A 22,147-nucleotide genomic window follows, 5' to 3' on the forward strand; every position below is an offset into this window, starting at 1 on the left:
GGCACGGTGGCGGGCGCCTGTAGTCCCAGCTACTCCAGAGGCTGAGGCAGGAGAATGGCGTAAACCCGGGAGGTGGAGCTTGCAGTGAGCTGAGATCAGGCCACTGCACTCCAGCCCGGGTGACAGAGCAAGACTCCGTCTCAAAAAAAAATAAAAATAAAAAAATAACATCGTTGTTCTGTATTGTTTTTGTTTTTGAGATGGAATTTTTGCTCTTGTTGCTCAGGCTGGAGTGCAATAGCATGATCTTGGCTCAATGAAAACTCTGCCTCCTGGATTCAAGTGATTCTCCTGCCTTAGTCTCTCGAGTAGCTGGTATTACAGGCATGCACCACCACTCCTGGCTAATTTTTGTATTTTTAGTAGAGACGGGGTTTCACCATGTTGGTGAGGTTGGTCTCGAACTCCTGACCTTAGGTGATCTGCCCACCTCGACCTCCTGAAGTCCTGGGATTACAGGCATGAGCCACTGCACCTGGCCCCCAGGCTGGTCTTTAACTCGTGGGCTCAGGCAATCCTCGCACCTTGGCCTCCCAAAGTGCTAGGATTACAGGTGTGAGCCACTGCACCCGACCCTGAAGCCTCTATAAAGGGTGAAAGGACATAAACATGCACATGAAATTATAAACTGAAAGGAAAAAGCTAGCTATTTCCCCTCCAATCACAATCTTACCTGTAATAAGCACTTGATCCGTTCTCCAGGAGTCATGATTCCTGTGGTGAATACACCAGATAACATCCCAGCTGCAAACAGCTGGGGATAGCTGCATTGAAAACAAAAACCAGAAGCAAGCACCTGTGACTAACCACTGAGGACAGGGGCCAATCCCAGCAAAAAGGACAGTTTTGTAAGAAAAAAAAATAAGTACTTGGACTGGGTAGAAGCCTAAGATTTCGCACAAAAACTCAGTTATAGGTATATTTTAATGTCAAATTTCCCAGAGCAAGGGTCTCAGTGGCAAGAGCAATGGGAGTCTGGTCACAAGGCCCACCCCATGCGGTGTACGCTCTGAATCCCTGACCTGTAAGAGAAGTTTTATAGTAAAACACAGTTTCCATCCATGCGCCTGCCAGGCACAGTGACTATGGACAGGTTTCCAGGCCTGTCTGAGCCTCAATTCCCCATAGTTAATGTGCTGGGGTTTTTGAGGGGGAAGTCTCTAACCCAAGATCTGGACTTTAATCTCCCCCAGTAGTTCCCCTCCAGTCTCACTTCCCCTGGATTACCAAGGGCCTGAGAACACTCTAAGCCAAGACTCAAGCAGGACAGCTTCAAGGCCAAGGAGGATGGCTGTGGCCACCTCTAAAGGCTAAGGGATAGCCAAGTCAACTGCAGGCAATATGCTGTAAGATGCTGAGAAACGACCAGACAGGGATGATAGCCAGGCAGGCATGACAGATCCTGTGGCCCCTGTACAGGGAAATAGTCCCCCAGTGGCAAGAGGTATGGGTCTTCACTCTGGCCCCCACAGAATGAACAACCCTGAGTATAAACAGCAGTCTGAGGCTCCTACCCATCTATCACCCCAAGCTGTCTGTGCCACCTCTGGCATCTCCTTTTCTTTTCTTTCTTCTTTTTGTTTATTTGTTTGTGTTTGTTTTGAGACACGGTCTCACTCTGTCCCCAGGCTGGAGTGTAGTGAAGCGATCTCGGCTCACTGCATCCTCCACCTCCTGGGTTCAAACAATTCTGCTGCCTCAGGACCCGAGTAGCTGGGATTACAGGAACCCGCCACCACACCCAGCTAATTTTTGTATTTTCAGTAGCAACAGAGTTTCACCATGTTGGCTAGGATGGCCTCAAACTCCTGACCTCAAGTGATCCACTCACTTCGGCCTCCCAGGGTGCTAGGGTTACAGCATGAGCCCCTGTGCCCAGCCCTTTTTTTTTTTTTTTTTTTTTGGAAACAGAATCTTGCTCTGTTGTCCAGGCTGGAGTGCAGTGGCACAATCTCAGCTCACTGCAACCTCCACCTCCTGGGCTCAAGTGACCTTCCCACCTCAACCTCCTGAATAGTTGGGACTACAGGCAAGCCTGGCTGATTTTTGCATTTTTGTAGAGACAGAATTTCACCATGTTGCCCAGATTGGTCTCGAACTCCTGGGCTCAAGTGATCCACCTGCCTTGGCCTCCCAAAGTGCTGGGATTACAGGCATGAGCCACTGTGCCTGGCTACCTCCTTTTCTTTCTGGGATTAGCAATACCAGCATGGTTTGGAGGCAATGGGGCACAAAGTTACATTCAGCATTTCAACAGAGTCCCACAACTTAGCAACTGTTACTGAAAAACTTCACACACTGTCCTAAGCTTCAGTGCACTCTTGACCCCAAGCCTCCAACAACTGAGCCTTCAGGTCAGTCCCATCCAGCAAGGAGCTTATGAACAGATGCCAAATGGGGGTAGAGGGACATCCACTGTAAAGAGTTCACTCCAGGCAGGGCACCAGTTTCAACAGCCCTATTTCTCCCTGCATTCACCCCAGGCAGGGCTCATGCATCTACCTCAGGCACACAGCCAAAGTGACTGTTGAACAGTCAAGAGACTTGCTTTCCAACACGGCCATCTTCACAGTCCCAGTTCACATGGCTATCCCTGAGGAATCCTCTCAGCAACTAAATTCTCCCTGTGAGACCAACATGCTCCATTTTCCCCATAATGCCCAACCCTAGGCTCAGCAAACCTCATCTCTTGGGACTGGAGACTGTCTCTGAATAGGATCTCTGTGTGTGCACAGGGCATCATGTGGACACTCAATGGCTGTCTGGCCTATTCTCCCACTCCCCACCCCCATCTCCATCCCAGGGAGGCACCTTTGAGAGCTGGACCCTCCTGGACTTCCACCCCAAGGCCCTGGTAACACTCCTTTCTATACCATCCCCAAACAGCATTACAGGAAGGTGAACACAGCAGGGCTGACAGGATTGTGGGAGTGGGGTCCTGAGTGTCTTAACTTTGTACAGTCAGGAAGACTGTTTCTCTGAGTGCTGATGTGACTGTACAGGAACACAGCCCGTAGACCAAAGTACCAGAAGTGACCCCACAGGGGTCATGCATGGCCCTGATACATCCGTGAGCTGGCACATATGCTAAAAGACTAGGCGCTCAGGGCCGGGCACGGTGGCTCACACCTGTAATCCCAGCACTTTGGGAGGCCGAGGCAGGCAGATCACGAGGTCAAGGGATCGAGACCATTCTGGCCAACATGGTGAAACCCCATCTCTACTAAAAGTACAAAAATTAGCTGGGCATGGTGGCGCTCACCTGTAGTCCCAGCTACTCGGGAGGCTGAGGCAGGAGAACTGCTTGAATCTGGGAGGCGGAGGTTGCAGTGAGCCGAGATCGCGCCACTGCACTCCAGCCTGGCAACAGAACGAGACTCCGTCTCAAAAAACCGGGCGCGGTGGCTCAAGCCTGTAATCCCAGCACTTTGGGAGGCCGAGACGGGCGGATCACGAGGTCAGGAGATCGAGACCATCCTGCCTAACACGGTGAAACCCCGTCTCTACTAAAAATACAAAAAAAAAAACTAGCCGGGCGAGGTGGCGGGCGCCTGTAGTCCCAGCTACTCCGGAGGCTGAGGCAGGAGAATGGCGTAAACCCGGGAGGCGGAGCTTGCAGTGAGCTGAGATCCGGCCACTGCACTCCAGCCTGGGCTACAGAGCAAGACTCCGTCTCAAAAAAAAAAAAAAAAAAAAGAACAGACGCTCAGAGAGGACATGTGTCCCTGGGACACAAGGACTACCAATGGGCAAATGCAGCTCCAAAACAACCCCACCCACGTTTCAGGCCACTTGCGGCTATTTATAGAATCTAGGGACATTCAGAGGGTCACAAGGATCCTAGAAATAGAGTTTCACTCTACAAGCACCTCCATCTACATCCTAGACCCTCACTCAGCCTGCTGTGGCCTAGAGTGGTGACAGAATACAACTGCATGGCACCCTGGGCTTCCTCCCTTGAGCTCCCAGATCTGAGGGCAGGCCAGACTTTGTAGCTCCTGTACTGCCTATAGCCCCTCCCAGGGGTTGGCACCCTGCACAGCTCAGATTGTGGATACATTTTCACCCAATATTTCCACTTAGAATTCCCCTGCATCCTGAGAAGCCTCTGTTTTCGCTACTTTGTAAATTCTGAACTATAATTCTGTCTCAGGTGCCTCTTCATACCCAAATCCAACTTCTTAAAGTTTATTAAAGGAAAACATATTAACTTATTCCACTTTAACACAGAAACTAATACCTGAAATCTTTATAGTCATATTAGCATGTTGTAAAAATGAAGCACAACAAAAGTTGGAACCTTCTCTTCTCTCAATCAGGTGATAGAAAGACTGCTTTTGGCTTTAGGGCAGCACCAGGTGCTGCCTATGACATGTTACACATATTTAAGCATTCAGACCTCTCAACAGCCTCGTGAGGTTACAAATCTCTCCAATAATTGATACTACCTTATAAAAGAAATATGAAAAACTGGTCAGGTGTGGTGGCTCACACCTGTAATCCTAGCAATTTGGGAGGCCGAGGCAAGAGAATTGCTTGGCTCCAGGAGTTCAAGACCAGCCTGGGCAAGATAATGAGACCCGCCCCTATCTCACAAAAAAATTTAAAAATTAGCCCAGAGTGGTGGTGTGTGCCTGTAGTCCCAGCTACTCGGGAGGCTGAGGCAGAAGAATCACTTGAGCCCAGGAGTTCAAGGTTATAGTGAGTCATGATTGCACCACTGCATTTCAGCCTGGGTGACAAACAAAGACCCCATCTCAAAAACTCAAGTACTTGGGCCAGGCGCGGTGGCTCACGCTTGTAATCCCAGCACTTTGGGAGGCCAAGGGGTGCAGATCACAAGGTCAGGAGATCGAGACCATCCTGGCTAACATGGTGAAACTCCGTCTCTACTAAAAATACAAAAAAACAAAAAATTAGCCAGGCGTGGTGGCAGGCGGCTGTAGTCCCAGCTAGTAGGGAGGCTGAGGCAGGAGAATGGCGAGAACTGGGGAGGCGGAGCTTGCAGTGAGCCGAGATTAAGCCACTGCACTCCAGCCTGGGCAACAGAGCGAGACTCAGTCTCAAACAAAAAAAAAATTAAAAATTAAAAAAATTTAAAACTCAAGTACTCCTTCATGTATAACTCCCAGGAGTTGGGCCAGGTGCAGTGGCACACGCCTGAAATCCCAGCACTTTGGGAGGCCGAGGCAGGTGGATCACCTGAGGTCAGGAGTTCGCAAGCAGCCTAATGTGGTGAAACCCCCTCTCCACTAAATACAAAAAAAATTAGCCAGGTGTGGTGGCGCATGCCTGTAATCCCAGCTACTAGGGAGACAGGGTTTTGCCATGTTGGCCAAGCTGGACTTGAACTCCTGACCTCAGGTGATCCACCCGCCTCAGTCTCTCAAAGTGCTAGGAATACAGGTGTGAGCCACCGTGCCCTGCCCAAGTTTCTTTAATTTAACCCATGTCACACTACCAGGCAGAATAGCGAGTGCTCCTGGCCTGTAAGTACTCACCTGAGCACATCTTCTGGGTGTTTCTGTTGTAGTTTCTTCCCCAAACCAAACCCAAAGAAGCACACAGCAAACATGGGAGTGACCCCGATGATAGGGGCAGCCATTCCCCGATATAGCCCCCTGATGCCCTGCAAGGAATCACAGAAGCAGAAGCTGTTTACAGACACCACCACCTTTTAAATCACTGAAAGAGGAAAGCAGTGTGTCCTCTAACCTGTGGCTTCCTTCCCTCTTCTTGAAGCAAGCAGAACTTTATTTTTATTTTTTATTTTTTTGAGACAGAGTCTCGCTCTGTCGCCCAGGCTGGAGTGCAGTGGCATGATCTTGGCTCACTGCAAGCTCTACCTCCTGGGATCACGCCATTCTCCTGCCTCAGCCTCCTGAGGCGCCTGCCACCACGCCCAGCTAATTTTTTGTATTTTTTTAGTAGAGACAGGGTTTCACTGTGTTAGCCAGGATGGTCTTGATCTCCTGACCTCATGATCCGCCCGCCTCAGCCTCCCAAAGTGCTGGGATTACAGGCGTGAGCCACTGCACCCGGCCACAAGGAGAATTTGAAATGGAAGAATATCTCCCACATTTATCAGAAATAATTGTCCTATTATGTATTGCTGGAGAAACTGAAGGCAGTTTCCATTCTCAAAGGCAATCTGTTTTTGTTTTGGGGGATATTTTTTTTCAGACGGGGTCTCACTCTGTCACCCAGGCTGGGATGCAGTGGTGCAATCACAGCTGATCACAGCCTTGATCCCCTGGGCTCAAGTGATCCTCCCATCTCAGCCTCCCAAGTAGCTGGGACTATAGGCATGCGTCACCATGCCCAGCTAATTTTTATATTTTTTGTAGAGACAGGGTTTTGCCACGTTGCCCAAACTGGTCTTGAACTCCTGGGCTCAAGTGATCCTCCTGCCTTGGCCTATTAAAGTGCTGGGATTATAGGCGTGAGCCACTGCACCCGGCCAGCAATCTGCCAATATGTAGCATACTCTTTCACCTGGAAATTTTTTTGTATGGAAAATCTATTGCAAGGAATTTACTCTAGGGAGATACTCAGAGGTGTAAAAATAACCTCAGGCATTTATAAGGTACCAAAATTTTGGGGAAAAAAACAAAAGCTGCCAAATAGGAGATAAATTATAAACTCTATAAATCACATTATAACATGAGAAGAGATTATTAAGTTAAAAAAAAAAAGGCTACAAAACAGGATACACGATGTGATCTACCTTCTTTGGGGTAAGATTACAAGTGATTAAGAAAATGTTTTAAATTTTCTAGGTATTAAGATGAGAATTTTGTTAGAACTGCACAGCAATTTTCACTAGTACAGTTTCACTAGTAATGAAAGGGAAGGTGAGCCTGGGCAGCATAGCAAGACTGTGTCTCTACAAAAACAAATAAAAAATAAAAGTTAGCCAAACGTGGTGGTGTGTGCCTGTAGTTCTAGGTAGTCAGAAGGCTGAGTTAGGAGAATAACTTGAGTCAAGAAGTTCAAGTATGCAGTGAGCTATGATCTTGCCACTGTACTCCACCCTGGGTGACAGAGTGAGATCCCATCTCCAGGAAAAAAAAAAAAAAAGGAAAGTGAATTATGTAGTAACCAATAAATAATTAGACAGTCAGACAAAGGCCGGGCGCGGTGGCTCAAGCCTGTAATCCCAGCACTTTGGGAGGCCGAGACGGGCGGATCACGAGGTCAGGAGATCGAGACCATCCTGGCTAACACAGTGAAACCCCGTCTCTACTAAAAAATACAAAAAACTAGCCGGGCGAGGTGGCGGGCGCCCGTAGTCCCAGCTACTCGGGAGGCTGAGGCAGGAGAATGGCGTGAACCCAGGAGGCGGAGCTTGCAGTGAGCTGAGATCCGGCCACTGCACTCCAGCCTGGACAAGAGAGCCAGACTCCGCCTCAAAAAAAAAAAAAAAAAAAGACAGACAGACAAATACATAAATACACCACCAAACAAGGTAGTAAACAAGGAGGAAGATTCAGGACCCAGGAGACCAGGGGGCCAGTCCAAGAGAGATGAAGTGGGTTTCTAGGATGGCACTGGGTGCAGTGGACCTGGGAAACAGTCCACAGCGTAGTAGAGGACTCCAAAAGTGATGTTTGCAAGAAAAACAGAACAAGGCCGGGTGCAGTAGCTCACGTCTGTAATTCCAGCACTTTGGGAGGCCAAGGCAGGCGTATCACGAGGTTAGGAGACCAAGACCATCCTGGCCAACATGGTGAAACCCGGTCTCTACTAAAAATACAAACATTAGCTGTGTGTGGTGGTGCATGCCTGTAATCCCAGCTACTCAGGAGCTGAGGCACGAGAATAGCTTGAACCTGGGAGGCAAAGGTTGCAGTGAGCCGAGATTGTGCCACTGCACTCCAGCCTGGCAACACAGCAAAACTCCATCTCAAAAAAACAAAACTAAACTAAAACTAAAACAGAACAAAACAACACACACTAGAACAACAGAAAATAACTCCTAAGGCAGTGTGTAGCAAACCAAACAGAAAGGTACACTACAGAGCATTTAGGGTACAGAATGACAGAGAGTGATTCAAAGACAAACAAAAGATTTAACACAATTATTAACCCAATCCTAAGGGAAACAAAAAGTTACACAAGGAATGGAATGCACATCATACTTCATACTTAAGAGAAAAAATATATATAAAGTTGTAATCATGAAAATGGTAAATTGGATTAAACCACAAAGGGTGATAAAATCATATAGATGGACAGGGCAGAAGGAGGGGATAGGGAGTATAAGAGCTAAAATATAAAATAATCTACCACAAATAGGTAGCTAAACAATATATAAATGTATAAAATATAACAGCAATGTCCAGGTACAGTGGCTCACACCTGTAATCCCAGCACTCTGGGAGGCCGAGGCAGGCAGATCTGAGGTCGGGAGTTCACGACCAGCCTGACCAACATGAAGAAACTCCGTCTCTACTAAAAATACAAAATTAGCCAGGCGTGGTGGCACATGCCTGTAATCCCAGCTACTAGGGAGGCTGAGGCAGAAGAAAGGCTCGAACCTGGAAGGCGGAGGTTGCAGTGAGCCGAGATTGCACCACTGCACTCCAGCCTGGGTCACAAGAGTAAAACTCCGTCTCAAACAAAAAAAAACAATAAATAAAAATAAATAAAATAAAAATAATAGTAAATGTGTATTATGTAGATAGGTGGGAACAGCATAAACAACTGAAAAAATTGAAAGTAGTTGCCTCTGGAGAACGAAGGAAAGAGATAAATATCACTTTGTTACTTTGTTATAAGCTTCTCAGTAACAAATGAAGTGCCTGTATCAGGGCCTATAATCCCAGGTACTCAGGAGGCTGAGATGGGGGGATCACTTGAGCTCAGGAGTTCAAGACCAGCCTGGGTAAAATAGCGAGACCCCATCTCAAAACCATTTTTTTAAAAAATACAAAAACTTTTAAAGTTGATCCTTATAGAGAGTAGCAGGAGAATCAAGGTGAGGCTGCACACTGGGAAGGCTCCACAGACCCAGGCTGAAGAACCTGCCTCACTGCAGACCCTGGGTATCCAAACTTTCTTTTCAGAATCAAGGGAGCACAACTGTACCTGTCAGCATTCCTCCTAATTCCTGCAAAAGCCTAAACTGCTACAGGCTGCAGGTGAACTCCAAGAACAAAGTATAGAGGCAGTAAATGGGAAAAGGACAGAGATCTGAGGAAGATCTACAAAAGCAGCATATGACGAAGTCCATTCAAAGCCATTCCCACAGCTCCCTACATGAGCTAAAAGAATGAGCAGGTCCTGAGAGGTCAAGCCCATTCCTCCTGAACAACTTGTCTAGTCTTCCTTCCACTAGAATGGCCAACCCAGTTCCATGTAGCACAACCTACAGACCTCTGCCTGGCAGCTCCAGAGAGCAGAAAGCTCAAATCTGGCACAGCAAAAAACAGGACATGCACAAATATGGACTAAGGAAGCCTATTCAACTCTTCAAAGATTTGGGTTTATACAAGACGTTCTCACCACGACTCCAGGACCCAGCACATTGCCCACCCCTAGGCAGGTGCTCAATAACATCTAACGACCAAGAGGCAGGTAAGCCTACCTTCCTTCTGTAAGGGTAGAGGACTCTGAGTGGACCTGAAGCCTAGAACCTCCATCAGACACTGATCAGACTCCACCCTGGACACTAGAGATGTAAGGAGGAGGAGTTTAAAGAAGAAAGGACAAGGCCAGGTGCCATGGCTCACGCCTGTAATCCCAGCACTTTAGGAGGCCAAGGAGGGCAGATCACAAAGTCAGGAGTTCAAGAACAGCTGGACCAATATGGCGAAACCCCATCTCTACTAAAAATACAAAAATTAGCTGGCCGTAGTGGCAGGCGCTTGTAGTATCAGCTACTTGGGAGGCTGCGGCAGAGAGAATCACTTGAACCCGGGAGGCGGAGGTTGCAGTGGGCTGAGATCATGCCACTGTACTCCAACCTGGGTGACAGAATGAGACTCCATATAAAAAAAAAAAAAAGACGACGAAGAAAAAGAAGAAAGGGCAGGCCGGGCATGGTGCTCATATCTGTAATCCCAGCGCTTTGGGAGGCTGAGGCAGGCAGATCACCTGAGCTCAGGAGATTGAAACCAGCTGGCCAACATGGCGAAACCCATCTCTACTAAAAATATAAAAATTAGCTGGGCATTGTGGCAGGTGCCTGTAATCCCAGCTACTTGGGAGGCTGAGGCAGGAGAATCGCTTGAACCCAGGAGGCGGAGGTTGAAGTGAGCAGAGATTGCACCATTGCACGCCAGTCTGAGTGGCAGAACAAGACTCCATCTCAAAAAAAAAAAAAAAAAAAAAGAAGGGTAGCACCATCTCACTCAAGGACGGTCAGGCAGGCACTGCCTCAAGATCTTCTTTCTAAGCCAGACGCAGTGGCTCATGCCTGTAATCCCAGCACTTTGGGAGGCCGAGGTGGGCAGATCACAAGGTCAGGAGTTTGAGACCAGCCTGGCCAACATGGTGAAACCCCATCTCTACTAAACACAAAAATTAGCCAGGCATGGTGGCAGATGCCTGTAATCCCAGCTACTCGGGAGGCTGAGGCAGGAGAACCGCTTGAACCCGGGAGGCAGAGTTTGCAGTGAGCTGAGATCGCGTCACTGCACCCCAGCCTGGGCAACAGAGCAAGACTCTGTCTCTAAATAAATAAATAAACATTTTTAAAAGATCTTTTTTTTTTTTTGAGACACAGTCTCGCTCTGTCGCCCAGGCTGGAGTGCAGTGGCCAGATCTCGGCTCACTGCAAGCTCTGCCTCCCGGGTTTACGCCATTCTCCCACCTCAGCCTCTGGAGTAGCTGGGACTATAGGTGCCCGCCACCTCGCCGGCTAGTTTTTTGTATTTTTTAGTAGAGACGGGGTTTCACCGTGTTAGCCAGGATGGTCTCGATCTCCTGACCTCGTGATCCGCCCGTCTCGGCCTCCCAAAGTGCTGGGATTACAGGCTCCAGCCACCGCGCCCGGCCTATTTTTTCTTTTTATTTTAAATAATCGGCAGGTATAGGGTCAGGTGCTGAAGGGACATTGTGAGAAGTGACCAAGAAGGCAAGAGGTGAGCCCTCTTGTCACGCCCGCACAAGGGCCGCTTAAGAGCTCCTTGGTCAAGCAGTAATGCCAGTGCCTGGGAAGGCACCCGTTACTTAGCCGACCGTGAAAGGGAGTCTCTTTTCCTTGGAGGAGTCAGGGAACACTCTACTCCACCAGCTTCTTATGGGAGGCTGGATATTATCCAGGCCTGTCCACAGTTATCCGGAGGCCTAAACCCCTCCCTGTGATGCTGTGCTTCAGTGGTCATACTTCTTGTCCACTTTCATGTTCCTCCCATACTCCTGGTTCCTCTTTGATCTCACTTTGTCACCCAGGCTGAGTGCAGTGGTACAATCTTGGCTCCCTGCAAGCTCTGCCTCCCAGGTTCATGCCATTCTCCTGCCTCAGCCTCCTGAGTAGCAGGGACTACAGGCGCCCACCACCACGCCCGGCTAATTTTTTGTATTTTTTTAAGTAGAGACAGGGTTTCACCGTGTTAGCCAGGACGGTCTCAATCACCTAACCTCGTGATCCACGCCTCGGCCTCCCAAAGTGCTGGGATTACAGGCGTGAGCCACTGCGCCCAGCCTGATCTTTCTTACAAGTGCATAGAGGAAAACGCTGACATATGCTGCCTTCCCTCTCTGCTTCGGCTACCTAAAAGGGAAGGGCTCTCCCCCCTCCCCCCTCCCTCCTCCCTCCCCATCCCATGATCACATGATTTGCTTGACCTTATCAATCACTTGGACAGCTCACCCTCCTTACCCTGTCCCCTTGTCTTTTTTTTTTTTTTGAGACAGAGTCTCGCTCTGTTGCCAAGGCTGGAGTGCAGTGACATGATCTTGGCTCACTGTAAACTCCGCCTCCCAGGTTCATGCCATTCTCCTGCCTCAGCCTCCTGGGTAGCTGGGACTACAGGCGCCCGCCACCGCACCCAGCTAATTTTTAGTATTTTTAGTAGAGACGGGGTTTCAATGTGTTAGCCAGTATGGTCTTGATCTCCTGACCTCGTGATCCACCCGCCTCGGCCTCCCAAAGTGCTGGAATTACAAGCATGAGCCACCACGCCCAGCCGCCCCCTTGTCTTATATTCAATAAATAGCACGCCCAGCCATTAGAGGCCACTAAAGATCTCCGCGTCTTGGTGGTAGTGGTCCCCTGGGCCCAGCTGTTTTCTTTTTATCTCTTTGTCTTGTGTCTTTCTTATGATCTCTTGTCTCTGCACACGGGGAAAACACCCACTAAGCCCCACAGGGCTGGACCTCTCCCTCCTGGTTCAAGCAATTCTCGTGCCTCAGTCTCCCAAGTAGCTGGGACTACAGGCACATGCCACCATGCCCAGCTAATTTTTGTATTTTTAGTAGAGACGGGGTTTCACTGTGTTGGCCAGGGTGGTCTCAAACTCCTGAACTCAGGCAATCCACCCACCTCGGCCTCCCAAAGTGCTGGGATTACAAGCGTGAGCCACCATGCTTGGCCTTTTTTTTTTTTCAGGCAGGGTCTCACTCTGTCACCCAGGTTGGAGTGCAGTGGTGCAATCTTGGCTCACTGCAACCTCTACCTCCTGGTGGAGTGATCCTCCACCTCAATCACCTGAGTGGCTAGAACTACAGATGTACACGCGCCACCACGCCCATCTAATTTTTGCATTTTTTGTAGAGATGACACTCTCTACACATTGCCCAGACTGGTCTTGAACTCCTGACCTCAAGTGATCCACCTGCCTTGGCCCACAAAGTGCTAGGATTAGAGGCGTGAGCCACCGCGCCCAGCTCAGATGTACATTTTCTTCCATTTCACATCTCAATTATTACTCACTAGTTCTCTGTGGTCTAAATTCCATCTTCCAAAAGAGAGAACCATTTTATTAGCTTGACTCATCTATATAAAACAGTAGCTAGAACTATCAGAGACCCCAAAGCAGATGACAACGGGGGGCACAGGGTGGCATGCTGAAGGAGCAGCAGCTGTGAGCCAGCTGACCAGCAGAACCACAGTTACCCTACTCTCCTTGGGGGTAACAAACCAACCCCATGAATGTGTTCTGAGTAAGAGGATGCCCAGCACCAGATACCAACCTCTCTAAAAAGAGTCTTCCGGAAACAGTCAAAGGTACCAGAGTACATGGGAGGTTGTCCAGGCAAACTCGGTGGCTGTGTCTGCAGTCGGACCTGAAACCAGAAGTTAAAATGCAGTCACCTACCAGAATCAGAACTGCCTGTCAGCAGCAATGGCCCAACTGTCTACCAAACTGAACAGGGAAGGCTGTACCTATGTACATGTCTTTGGCATTCACTTAACCTGCTGGATTCAAACTTCTCTTTCATTAGTACTTCATTCCTTTTATTAGCAAATATCCCATTGTATGAATAAATCACATTTTGTATGCCTGCCTATTCATCAGTTGATAGACATTTGTGTTTTTCCTTTTTTATTATTATGAATAATGCTGCTATAAACATTTGTGTACAAGTCTTTTGTGTGGATATGTTTTCACTTCTCTTCTGTATTGTATTGGTCAGAATTCTCCAGAGAAACAGAACCAACAGGAGATATATATCAAGAGATTTATTATAAGCAATTAGCTCATACAATTATGAAAGTTGAGAAGTCCCAAGATCTGTAGTCAGCAAGTTTGAGACCCAAAAAGAACCAAAGATTCAGTTCAAGTCTGAAGGCAGGAAAAGACTAATGTCCCATCTCAAGTATCCAGGCAGGAGTTCCCTCCTGCTTGCAGGGAAGTATCAGTCAGCTTTTTGGTCTACTTAGGCCTTCAACCGGATGAGGTCCACTCACATTAAGGAGGACAATTAGCTTTAATCAGTCTACAGATTCAAATGTTAACATTCAAAACCACCCTCACAAGCACACTCAGAAAAATGTGAGACCAAATATCTAGGTACTCTGTGGCCTAGTCAAGATGACACATAAAATTCACCATCACAGGTATTTATCCACTAGCATAATTTCTAACTTATATGTTAACTCTGTTTAAACCTTTTGAGGAACTGCCAGACTGTTTTCCAAAGTCGCTGCACCATTTTATATTCCCATAAGCAGTCTAGGAAGGGTCCCAATTTCTCCGTATCTTCAATACTTATTATCTTTACATATATATATAAAATTCTTTTTTTTTTTTTTGAGGCGGAGTCTCACTCTGCCACCCAGGCTGGAGTGCAGTGGTGGGATCTCGGCTCGCTGCAACCTCCACCTTCTGGGTTTACGCCATTCTCCTGCCTCAGCCTCCCGAGTAGCTGGGACTACAGGCGCCCACCACCACGGCCAGCTAATTTTTTGTATTTTTTAGTAGAGACGGGGTTTCACTGTGTTAGCCAGGATGGTCTCGATCTCCTGACCTTGTGATCCGCCCGCCTCGGCCTCCCAGAATGCTGGGATTACAGGCGTGAGCCACCGCGCCCGGCCTTTTTTTTTTTTTTTTTTTTTTGACAAGGTTTCACTCTGTCACTCAGGCTGTGTGGTCAATAGCTCACTACAACCTTTGACCTCCTGGACTCATGCAATCCTCCCACCTCAGCTTCCCAAGTAGCTGGGACTACAGGTGCACACCACAACGCCAAGCTAATTTTTATTGTTTTTGTAGAGACAGAATCTCACTATATTACTCAGGCTATATCTATCTTTTTTTTAAAGCCATCATAGTGGGTATGAGGTGGTATGTCATTGTGATTTTGATTTACGTTTCCATGATGGATAATGACATTGAACAATTTCTCACATGCTTATTAGCCCATCTTCTTCAGAGAAATGTCTATTTAGATCCATGGCTGGGTGTGGTGGCTCACATCTGTAATCCCAGCACTTTGGGAAGCCGAGATGGAAGGATCACCCGAGGCCATGAGTTCAATTACAGAAAGCTGTGATGGTGCCACTACACTCCAGTTTGGGTAACAGAGCAAGACCTAGTCTCTTTTTTTTTTTTTTTTTTTTTTTTTTGAGACGGAGTCTCACGCTGTTGCCCAGGCTGGAGTGCAGTGGCGCGATCTCGGCTCACTGCAAGCTCCGCCTCCTGGGTTCACGCCATTCTCCTGCCTCAGCCTCCTGAGTAGCTCGGACTACAGGCGCCCGCCACCGCGCCCGGCTAATTTTTTGTATTTTTAGTAGAGATGGGGTTTCACTGTGGTCTCGATCTCCTGACCTTGTGATCCGCCCGCCTCGGCCTCCCAAAGTGCTGGGATTACAGGCTTGAGCCACCGCGCCCGGCCAACGACCTAGTCTCTTTTTATTTATTTATTTGAGACACGGTCTCACTCTGTCGCCCATGCTGGAATGCAGTGGTATGATCTTGGCTCACTGCAACTTCCACCTCCCAGGCTCAGATGATCCTCCCACCTCAGCCTCCCAAGTAGCTGGGACCTCAGGTGCATGCCACCATGCTTGGCTAATTTTTTTTTGCAGAGATGGGGTTTCACCATGTTGCCCAGGCTGATCTGAAACTCCTGGACTCATACAATCTGCCTGCCTCAGCCTCCCAAAGTGCTACAATCACAGATATGAGCCACCATGGCCAGCCAAGACTCAGCCTCTTTTAAAAAAAAAAAAAAAAAAAAAAGAAGAAGAAGAAGAAAAGAAGGCCAGGCGCGGTGGCTCACACCTGTAATCCCAGCACTTTGGGAGGCTCAAGTGGGTCAATAACCTGAGATCAGGTATTCAAAAACCAGCATGGCCAACATGGCGAAACCCTGTCTCTATTAAAAATACATAAATTAGCCAGGCACGGTGGCATGCACCTATAATCCCATGTACCTATAAGCCCAGGGAGGCTGAGGCAGGAGAATTGCTTGAACCCAGGAGGCAGAGGTTGTAGTGAGCCAAGATCGCACCTTTGCACTCCAGCCTGGGCAAAACAGTGAGACTCCTTCTCAAAAAAAAAAAAAAAAAAAAAGATCCTTTGTCCTTTTTTCTTTCTCTCTCTCTCTTTCCCCCTCTTTTTAAGAGGCAGGGTCGGCTGGGTGTGGTGGCTTATGCCTGTAATCCCAGCACTTTGGGAGGCCCAGGCGAGCGGATCATGAGGTCAGTAGATCCAGACCATCCTGGCCAACAGGGTGAAATCCCGTCTCTACTAAAAATACAAAACATTAGCCGGACATGGTGGCGGGAGCCTATAGTATCAGCTGCTCAGGAGGCTCAGGCAGGAGAATGGTGAAAACCCGGGAGTCGGAGCTTACAGTGAGTCAAGATGGTGCCACTGCACTCCAGCCGGGGCAACACAGCGAGATTCCATGTCAAAAAAAAAAAAAAAAAGAGAGACAGGTTCTTACACTGTCACCCAGGCTGGAGTCTTTGCCCATTTTTAATTGGATTATTTGTCTCTTTTTTTTGTTTTTTTTGAGGCGGAGTCTTACTCTATCACCCAGGCTGGAGTACAGCGGCTCAATCTCAGTTCACCACAACCTCCACCTCCTGGGTTCAAGTGATTCTCCTGTCTCAGCCTCCCACGTAGCTGGGATTACAGGTGCGTGCCACCATGCCCGGCTAATTTTCGTTTCTTTTTTTTTTTTTTTTTTTTTTTTAGTAGAGACAGGGTTTCACTATGTTGGCCAGACTGGTCTCAAACTCCTGACCTCAGGTGGTCCACCCGCCTCGGCCTCCCAAAGTGCCGGGATTACAGGCATGAGCCACCGGCTTGGCCCTGATAAATGTTTATTGTTGCTTTAAGTCACTAAGTTTCGGGGTAAGTTGGTTTTGTTTTTTGGGTTTTTTTGAGACAAGGTCTTGCTCTGTCACTCAAGCTGGCATGCAGGGGCGCCATCTTGGCTAACTGCAGCCTTGAACTCCTGGGTTCAAGTGATCCTCCTGCCTCATTGGAGTAAACTGTTAAACTGCAATAGATAACTGATATATCCAGTTACTTTTGCAGTCTTTTTCCTGAATTTTGTTTTGTTTTGTTTTGTTTTGAGACAGAATTTCACTCTTGATGCCCAGACCGGAGAGCAATGGCATGATCTTGGCTCACCACAACCTCCGCCTCCCAGGTTCAAGTGATTCTCCTGCCTCAGCCTCTCAAGTAGCTGGAATTACAGGCATGTGCCACCATGCCTGGCTAATTTTGTATTTGTATATTCGTTTTTATTTATTTATTTATTTATTTTTTGAGACGTGGTTTCACTCTTGTTGCCCAGGCTGGAGAGCAATGGTGCAATCTGGGCTCACCGCAACCTCTGCCTCCCGTATTCAAGTGATTCTCCTGCCTCAGCCTCCCAAGTAGCTGGGATTTCAGGCATGCACTACCACGCCCAGCTAATTTTGTATTTTTAGTAGAGACAGGATTTCTCCATGTTGCTCAGGTTGATCTCGAACTCCCAACCTCAGGTGATCTGCCCGCCTTGGCCTCCCAAAGTGCTGGGATTACAGGCGTGAGCTACCACGCCGGGCCTAATTTTGTATTTTTAGTAGAGACGGGGTTTCTCCATGTTGGTCAGGCTGCTCTCAAACTCCCAACCTCAGGTGATCTGCCCACCTCAGACTCCCAAAGTGGCATTACAGGCGTGAGCCACCACGCGCAGCCCTTCCTGGATTTTCTTCCTGCTCACTGTTCTGCTTCCAAATTCTTCTCAAGGTTGCTATTACACTAACCTTTCCAAAATATCATTTTTACTATGTTGTTTATTTCTTTAGAATCTCTTATTCTTGTATTTGTCAGGTCCTTCCATGTCATCATTCCTACCATTTTTTTAAATTTCTTTAGAATTTCTTTTTTTTTTTTTTTTTTTTTTTTTTGAGACGGAGTCTCGCTCTGTCGCCCAGGCTGGAGTGCAGTGGCCGCATCTCAGCTCACTGCAAGCTCCGCCTCCCAGGTCTACGCCATTCTCCTGCCTCAGCCTTCCGAGTAGCTGGGACTACAGGCGCCCGCCACCTCGTGCGGCTAGTTTTTTGTATTTTTTAGTAGAGACGGGGTTTCACCGTATTAGCCAGGCTGGTCTCGATCTCCTGACCTCGTGATCCGCCCGTCTCGGCCTCCCAAAGTGCTGGGATTACAGGCTTGAGCCACCGCGCCCGGCCTAGAATTTCTTATTCTTGTATTTGTCAGGGCCTTCCATATCAAACCAAGGAAGTCCCTCTCTGGGCAACAGAGGTGACATGCAAGTCTGAGGGGTTTATGAACACAATAGAAATGCCCAGATGCCACCACACCTTTACATCCAAAATCCCTCATATTGTCCTCCCATAGTCAGGCATAACCTTCCCTAGTTAGTAGAGAGAGAGAAATGGATCAAAGCTTCTGACTAGACCGGGTACAGTGGCTCACGCCTATAATCCCAGCACTTCAGGAGGCCAAGGCAGGAGGATCACTTGAGGCCAGGAGTTTGAGACCAGCCTGGCCAACATGGAGAAACCCCATCTCTACTAAAAATACAAAAATTAGCCAGGCGTGGAGGCACGCACCTGTAATCCCAGCTACTCAGGAGGCTGAGGCAAGAGAATTGCTTGAACTCAGGAGGTAGAAGTTGCTGTGAGCCAAGATCCTGCCCCCGTACTCCAGCCTGGGTGACAGAGGGAGAGTCTTGGCTCAAAAAAAAGAAAAAAAAAAAAACTGACTAATACTTTTTTGTGATTTTTTTTCTTTTGAGACAGTGTCTCATTCTGTTGCCCAGACTGCAGTGCAAAGGCTCATTGCAGCCTCAAACTCCTAGGTTCAACCAATCCTCCAGCCTCACCCTCCTGAGTAGCTGGGATTACAGGTGTGCACTACCATCCCCAGCTAATTTTTGTATTTTTTATAGACATGAGGTCTTGCCATGTTGCCAAGGCTGCCTTTTTGTGATTTTATATACACTTCATACCTCATACCTGTCTCATCAGGACATCAGCCATCCAACCAAACCAGCAAGGACATTAAAGTCCTTTGCGGGTGTGTGTGTTTTTTTTTTTTGTTTTTTTTTTTTTGAGAAGGAGTCTCACTCTGTCACCCAGGCTGGAGTGCAACAGCACAATCTCAGCTCACTGCAACCTCCACCCTGGGGGTTCAAGCTATTCTCCTGCCTCAGCGTCCCAATTAGCTGGGATTACAGGCGCCTGCCACCACACCCAGCTAATTTTTTTGTATTTTTAGTAGAGATGGGATTTCACCATGTTGGCCAGGCTGGTCTCGAACTTCTGACCTCAGGTGATCCACCTACCTCAGCCCCCCAAAGTGCTGGGATTACAGGCATGAGCTCACCGTGCCCAGCCTAGGTGGTATTATTTTATAATATGATCCCCACTTGCAAGCCACACTCACCTTCACTCCTGCCTTCCCCACACCAGACTGTCTGGGTCTCCCTACTTCTTCAGTCTGAACTCAGCCAGCACTTGAATGCTTGTTCTAATGCACCACCTTCCATAGAGCCTTTTCATGCCCCACTCTGAAGCGTTGCAGCTTTTGGCTTGTCAGGACACACGGACCACAGCTCAGTTACACTATCTTGGACTTCTTTTTTTTCTTCTAAACCTTGGACCTTTGAAAGTACCTAAGGTCGGCCGGGCGCGGTGGCTCAAGCCTGTAATCCCAGCACTTTGGGAGGCCGAGACGGGCGGATCACGAGGTCAGGAGATCGAGACCATCCTGGCTAACACGGTGAAACCCCGTCTCTACTAAAAAATACAAAAAACTAGCCGGGCGAGGTGGCGGGCGCCTGTAGTCCCAGCTACTCGGGAGGCTGAGGCAGGAGAATGGTCTAAACCCGGGAGGCGGAGCTTGCAGTGAGCTGAGATCCGGCCACTGCACCCCAGCCTGGGCGACAGAGCAAGACTCTGTCTCAAAAAAAAAAAAAAAAAAAAAAAGAAAGTACCTAAGGTCAGGCTTTGATTGGAGTCCACCTAGCTTACTAAGGCCAAAAACACAGCAGTCAGCAATTTGTGGTTTTGGTTTAAGCTAAAGAGAGGCTTTCTGGTTGCTAAATATGCCAGTGAGCATTTCAGTTATTTGCACTTCAGTGCAGAAGTCATCCAGTCCTTCTTGGGAGTAACATCAAGGACAAAGATGATAGGAGCGACATTGGTAGGTATGTATGTATGTATGTATGCGTGTTTATATATTTTTTCTTTTTCCTTTTTTTAAGGGTGGCTGCAGAGGCCTAGAATTAATAAGATATCTGCCTATATGGACCAAGAGCAGGAAGAAAGGCCAGATAATCGTCCCTCAGTAAACAGTGCTGCTTGGAATGACCACCGTCAGGGAAGCACTAACACAGGGCATTTACCATCAGCTAAATAAACATTTGATTTCATGTTGCACAATGACGTAGCCAGTCCAGCTACTTTAACCCTGGTCTTCCTACAGAATGACCCCAGTATGAGTTCTACCTCAGGGCAGCTCCTTTCTTCGATGAAAGGCAGCAAAGAGCTTGCTGCCCAAGCCTGCCCGTAAAACTATTTCGCTGTGGAGGAAATCTGACCCAACATCCTAACAAACCCCCTCACACGGGCTTCCAATCCTTTAAAACTCATGTCTGCTCCCCACAGGCCCACCCTGGGAATGACTTATCAATTTCCTTCAAGTCTATGTCCAGAAATAAAGTGAGAAAACTTGGATGCAGCTTCGAGTGCTAAGCCATGGGGGATGGACTTTGGTCCCCCAGCAAAGCATTAATGAAGGTGTTGCAAGGGGAATAGTTGAGATATGATAAGAGGAAGACCAGAAAACAATCCCTGATCCATTGATCAGGCCTCCCTCCCAAGCCTCAGTCTGACCATAGCTTCCTCATCTGGGAGTTGTGAGAACGTGGTTGGCCTTGTGCAAAGCTGATCACCTTGCTTTCCGTGGAAAGGGCTCGGTCACTGAGGTCATCATTGCTTCTCACAGGGATGCCTCTGCCCAGTAGGCTGAGCAGGCCACCGTTGGGTGACAGGCCGAAGAGTGTCAAGTATCTCCCCGGGCCGGGAAAGGTACGAAAGAGATGGTTACTCTTGACCCAGAGGAATGTATCAAAGGACACCTCCAGAACAACCGCACCTGTCTTTAGTTGTCTTCCTGGGGCGGGCTTTACAGGGGGCCTGTTTCAACCCTAATGATAATGTTAGGGTTGGCTGAAACCAGAACTATGGAGAGACGTTTTTTCTTTCCCATCCCTAAAGAAGTGGCGCAGGATCAGGAGAGACTGCGGGACAGGGAACTTTTTACATCAGAGCTCTTGACAGGCAGTTAGAGGCTGCTCACTTTGCGCTGCCGCCTGGCTCTTTGGGGCGGAAGGTACAGCTTCCTGCCCACCCCTGAAAGAGAGATTCCCTAGACTTCTCACGGAAGCTCACACAGGTCCCTCTTCTGCCCAGCGTCCGCGCCTCGCGGGGAACCATGCTTTGCGCGCCCCGCCCGCGCCTCCTCCCCAAAGCCTGCGACCCAGCCTCCCGCACCTTGACCGTGTCGAGAGGGTGACCCACGAACACCAGGCACACGCCGCCAAAGCCGCCGGCCAGCAGGTTCTTGAGCGGGCTGATGGGTTTCGGCTGGTCGGCCATGGTTAGTCCGTCTGTAACTCAGTCTGTCAGTTCTCGGGCAGTACTGGCTTCTCAGCCCCAGCTGCAGTGCCGGCGCCGCCGACCTTTCACCCACTTTCGGGTGGGCGGAGCACGAGCCTGGGGCAGGTCGGGAGGAGGGCCCAGTGAACACTGTCGGGCTTCCGTCCGGGGCTGCTTCCGGTCTCGGCCCCGCCTCGATGGGCGCGGCAGAGCGCAAAGCTGCATGGGCGGAGTTTGGGAGTGTCGGCCGACGGGCCTATTCCTCCAGGAAGCCTTCCCAGTCTTCAGTGTTTCCTCCTCTGAACTCCGGTTCATCCACTCACTCCACAGAGATCAATTGCGCCCTGCCAAATACCAGGCGTCCTTCTAGGTGCTGGAGGCACCTCTGGTAGTACAACACACAGGTCACTGTCCTCCTGGAATTTACAGACCATAACAAAGATAAATAACCGAAAAATGCATAGTGTATCAAGTAGTAATAAGTACTACCGAGAAAAATTCAGGAAGAGAGTTAGAGGGCGTGTGGGACAAGTGATTTGCAATTTTAATTAGTTGAATAAGGGAGGGTTTAACTGAAAAGGTGACAAGATTCAAGACCTAAGATGAGAGACGGAGTTCTGTTCATACATA

General features: G+C 48.6%; 1 protein-coding gene and 1 long non-coding RNA gene across 2 annotated transcripts in view; both read right to left on the reverse strand.

The window, feature by feature from the left end:
- Positions 1–21,592, reverse strand: part of SLC25A20 (solute carrier family 25 member 20) — a 41,482-nt gene extending 19,890 nt beyond the window's left edge. Inside the window, 4 exon segments of the mRNA NM_001265864.1 lie at positions 674–764; positions 5,502–5,629; positions 13,141–13,233; positions 21,413–21,592. Of these exon segments, the coding sequence (NP_001252793.1) occupies positions 674–764; positions 5,502–5,629; positions 13,141–13,233; positions 21,413–21,517 (417 nt within the window). The 5' untranslated portion in view covers positions 21,518–21,592.
- LOC144339191 (uncharacterized) lies at positions 14,485–19,851 on the reverse strand. The gene is made up of 3 exons (XR_013413950.1): positions 19,482–19,851; positions 15,280–15,364; positions 14,485–14,881 (listed from the first exon to the last, which is right to left on the reverse strand). It is a non-coding gene; the product is annotated as an uncharacterized LOC144339191 (long non-coding RNA).
- Positions 21,593–22,147: the final 555 nt, after the last annotated feature.

The sequence above is a fragment of the Macaca mulatta genome, chromosome 2, assembly GCF_049350105.2.
Source record: "Macaca mulatta isolate MMU2019108-1 chromosome 2, T2T-MMU8v2.0, whole genome shotgun sequence".
Taxonomy (NCBI): domain Eukaryota; kingdom Metazoa; phylum Chordata; class Mammalia; order Primates; family Cercopithecidae; genus Macaca; species Macaca mulatta.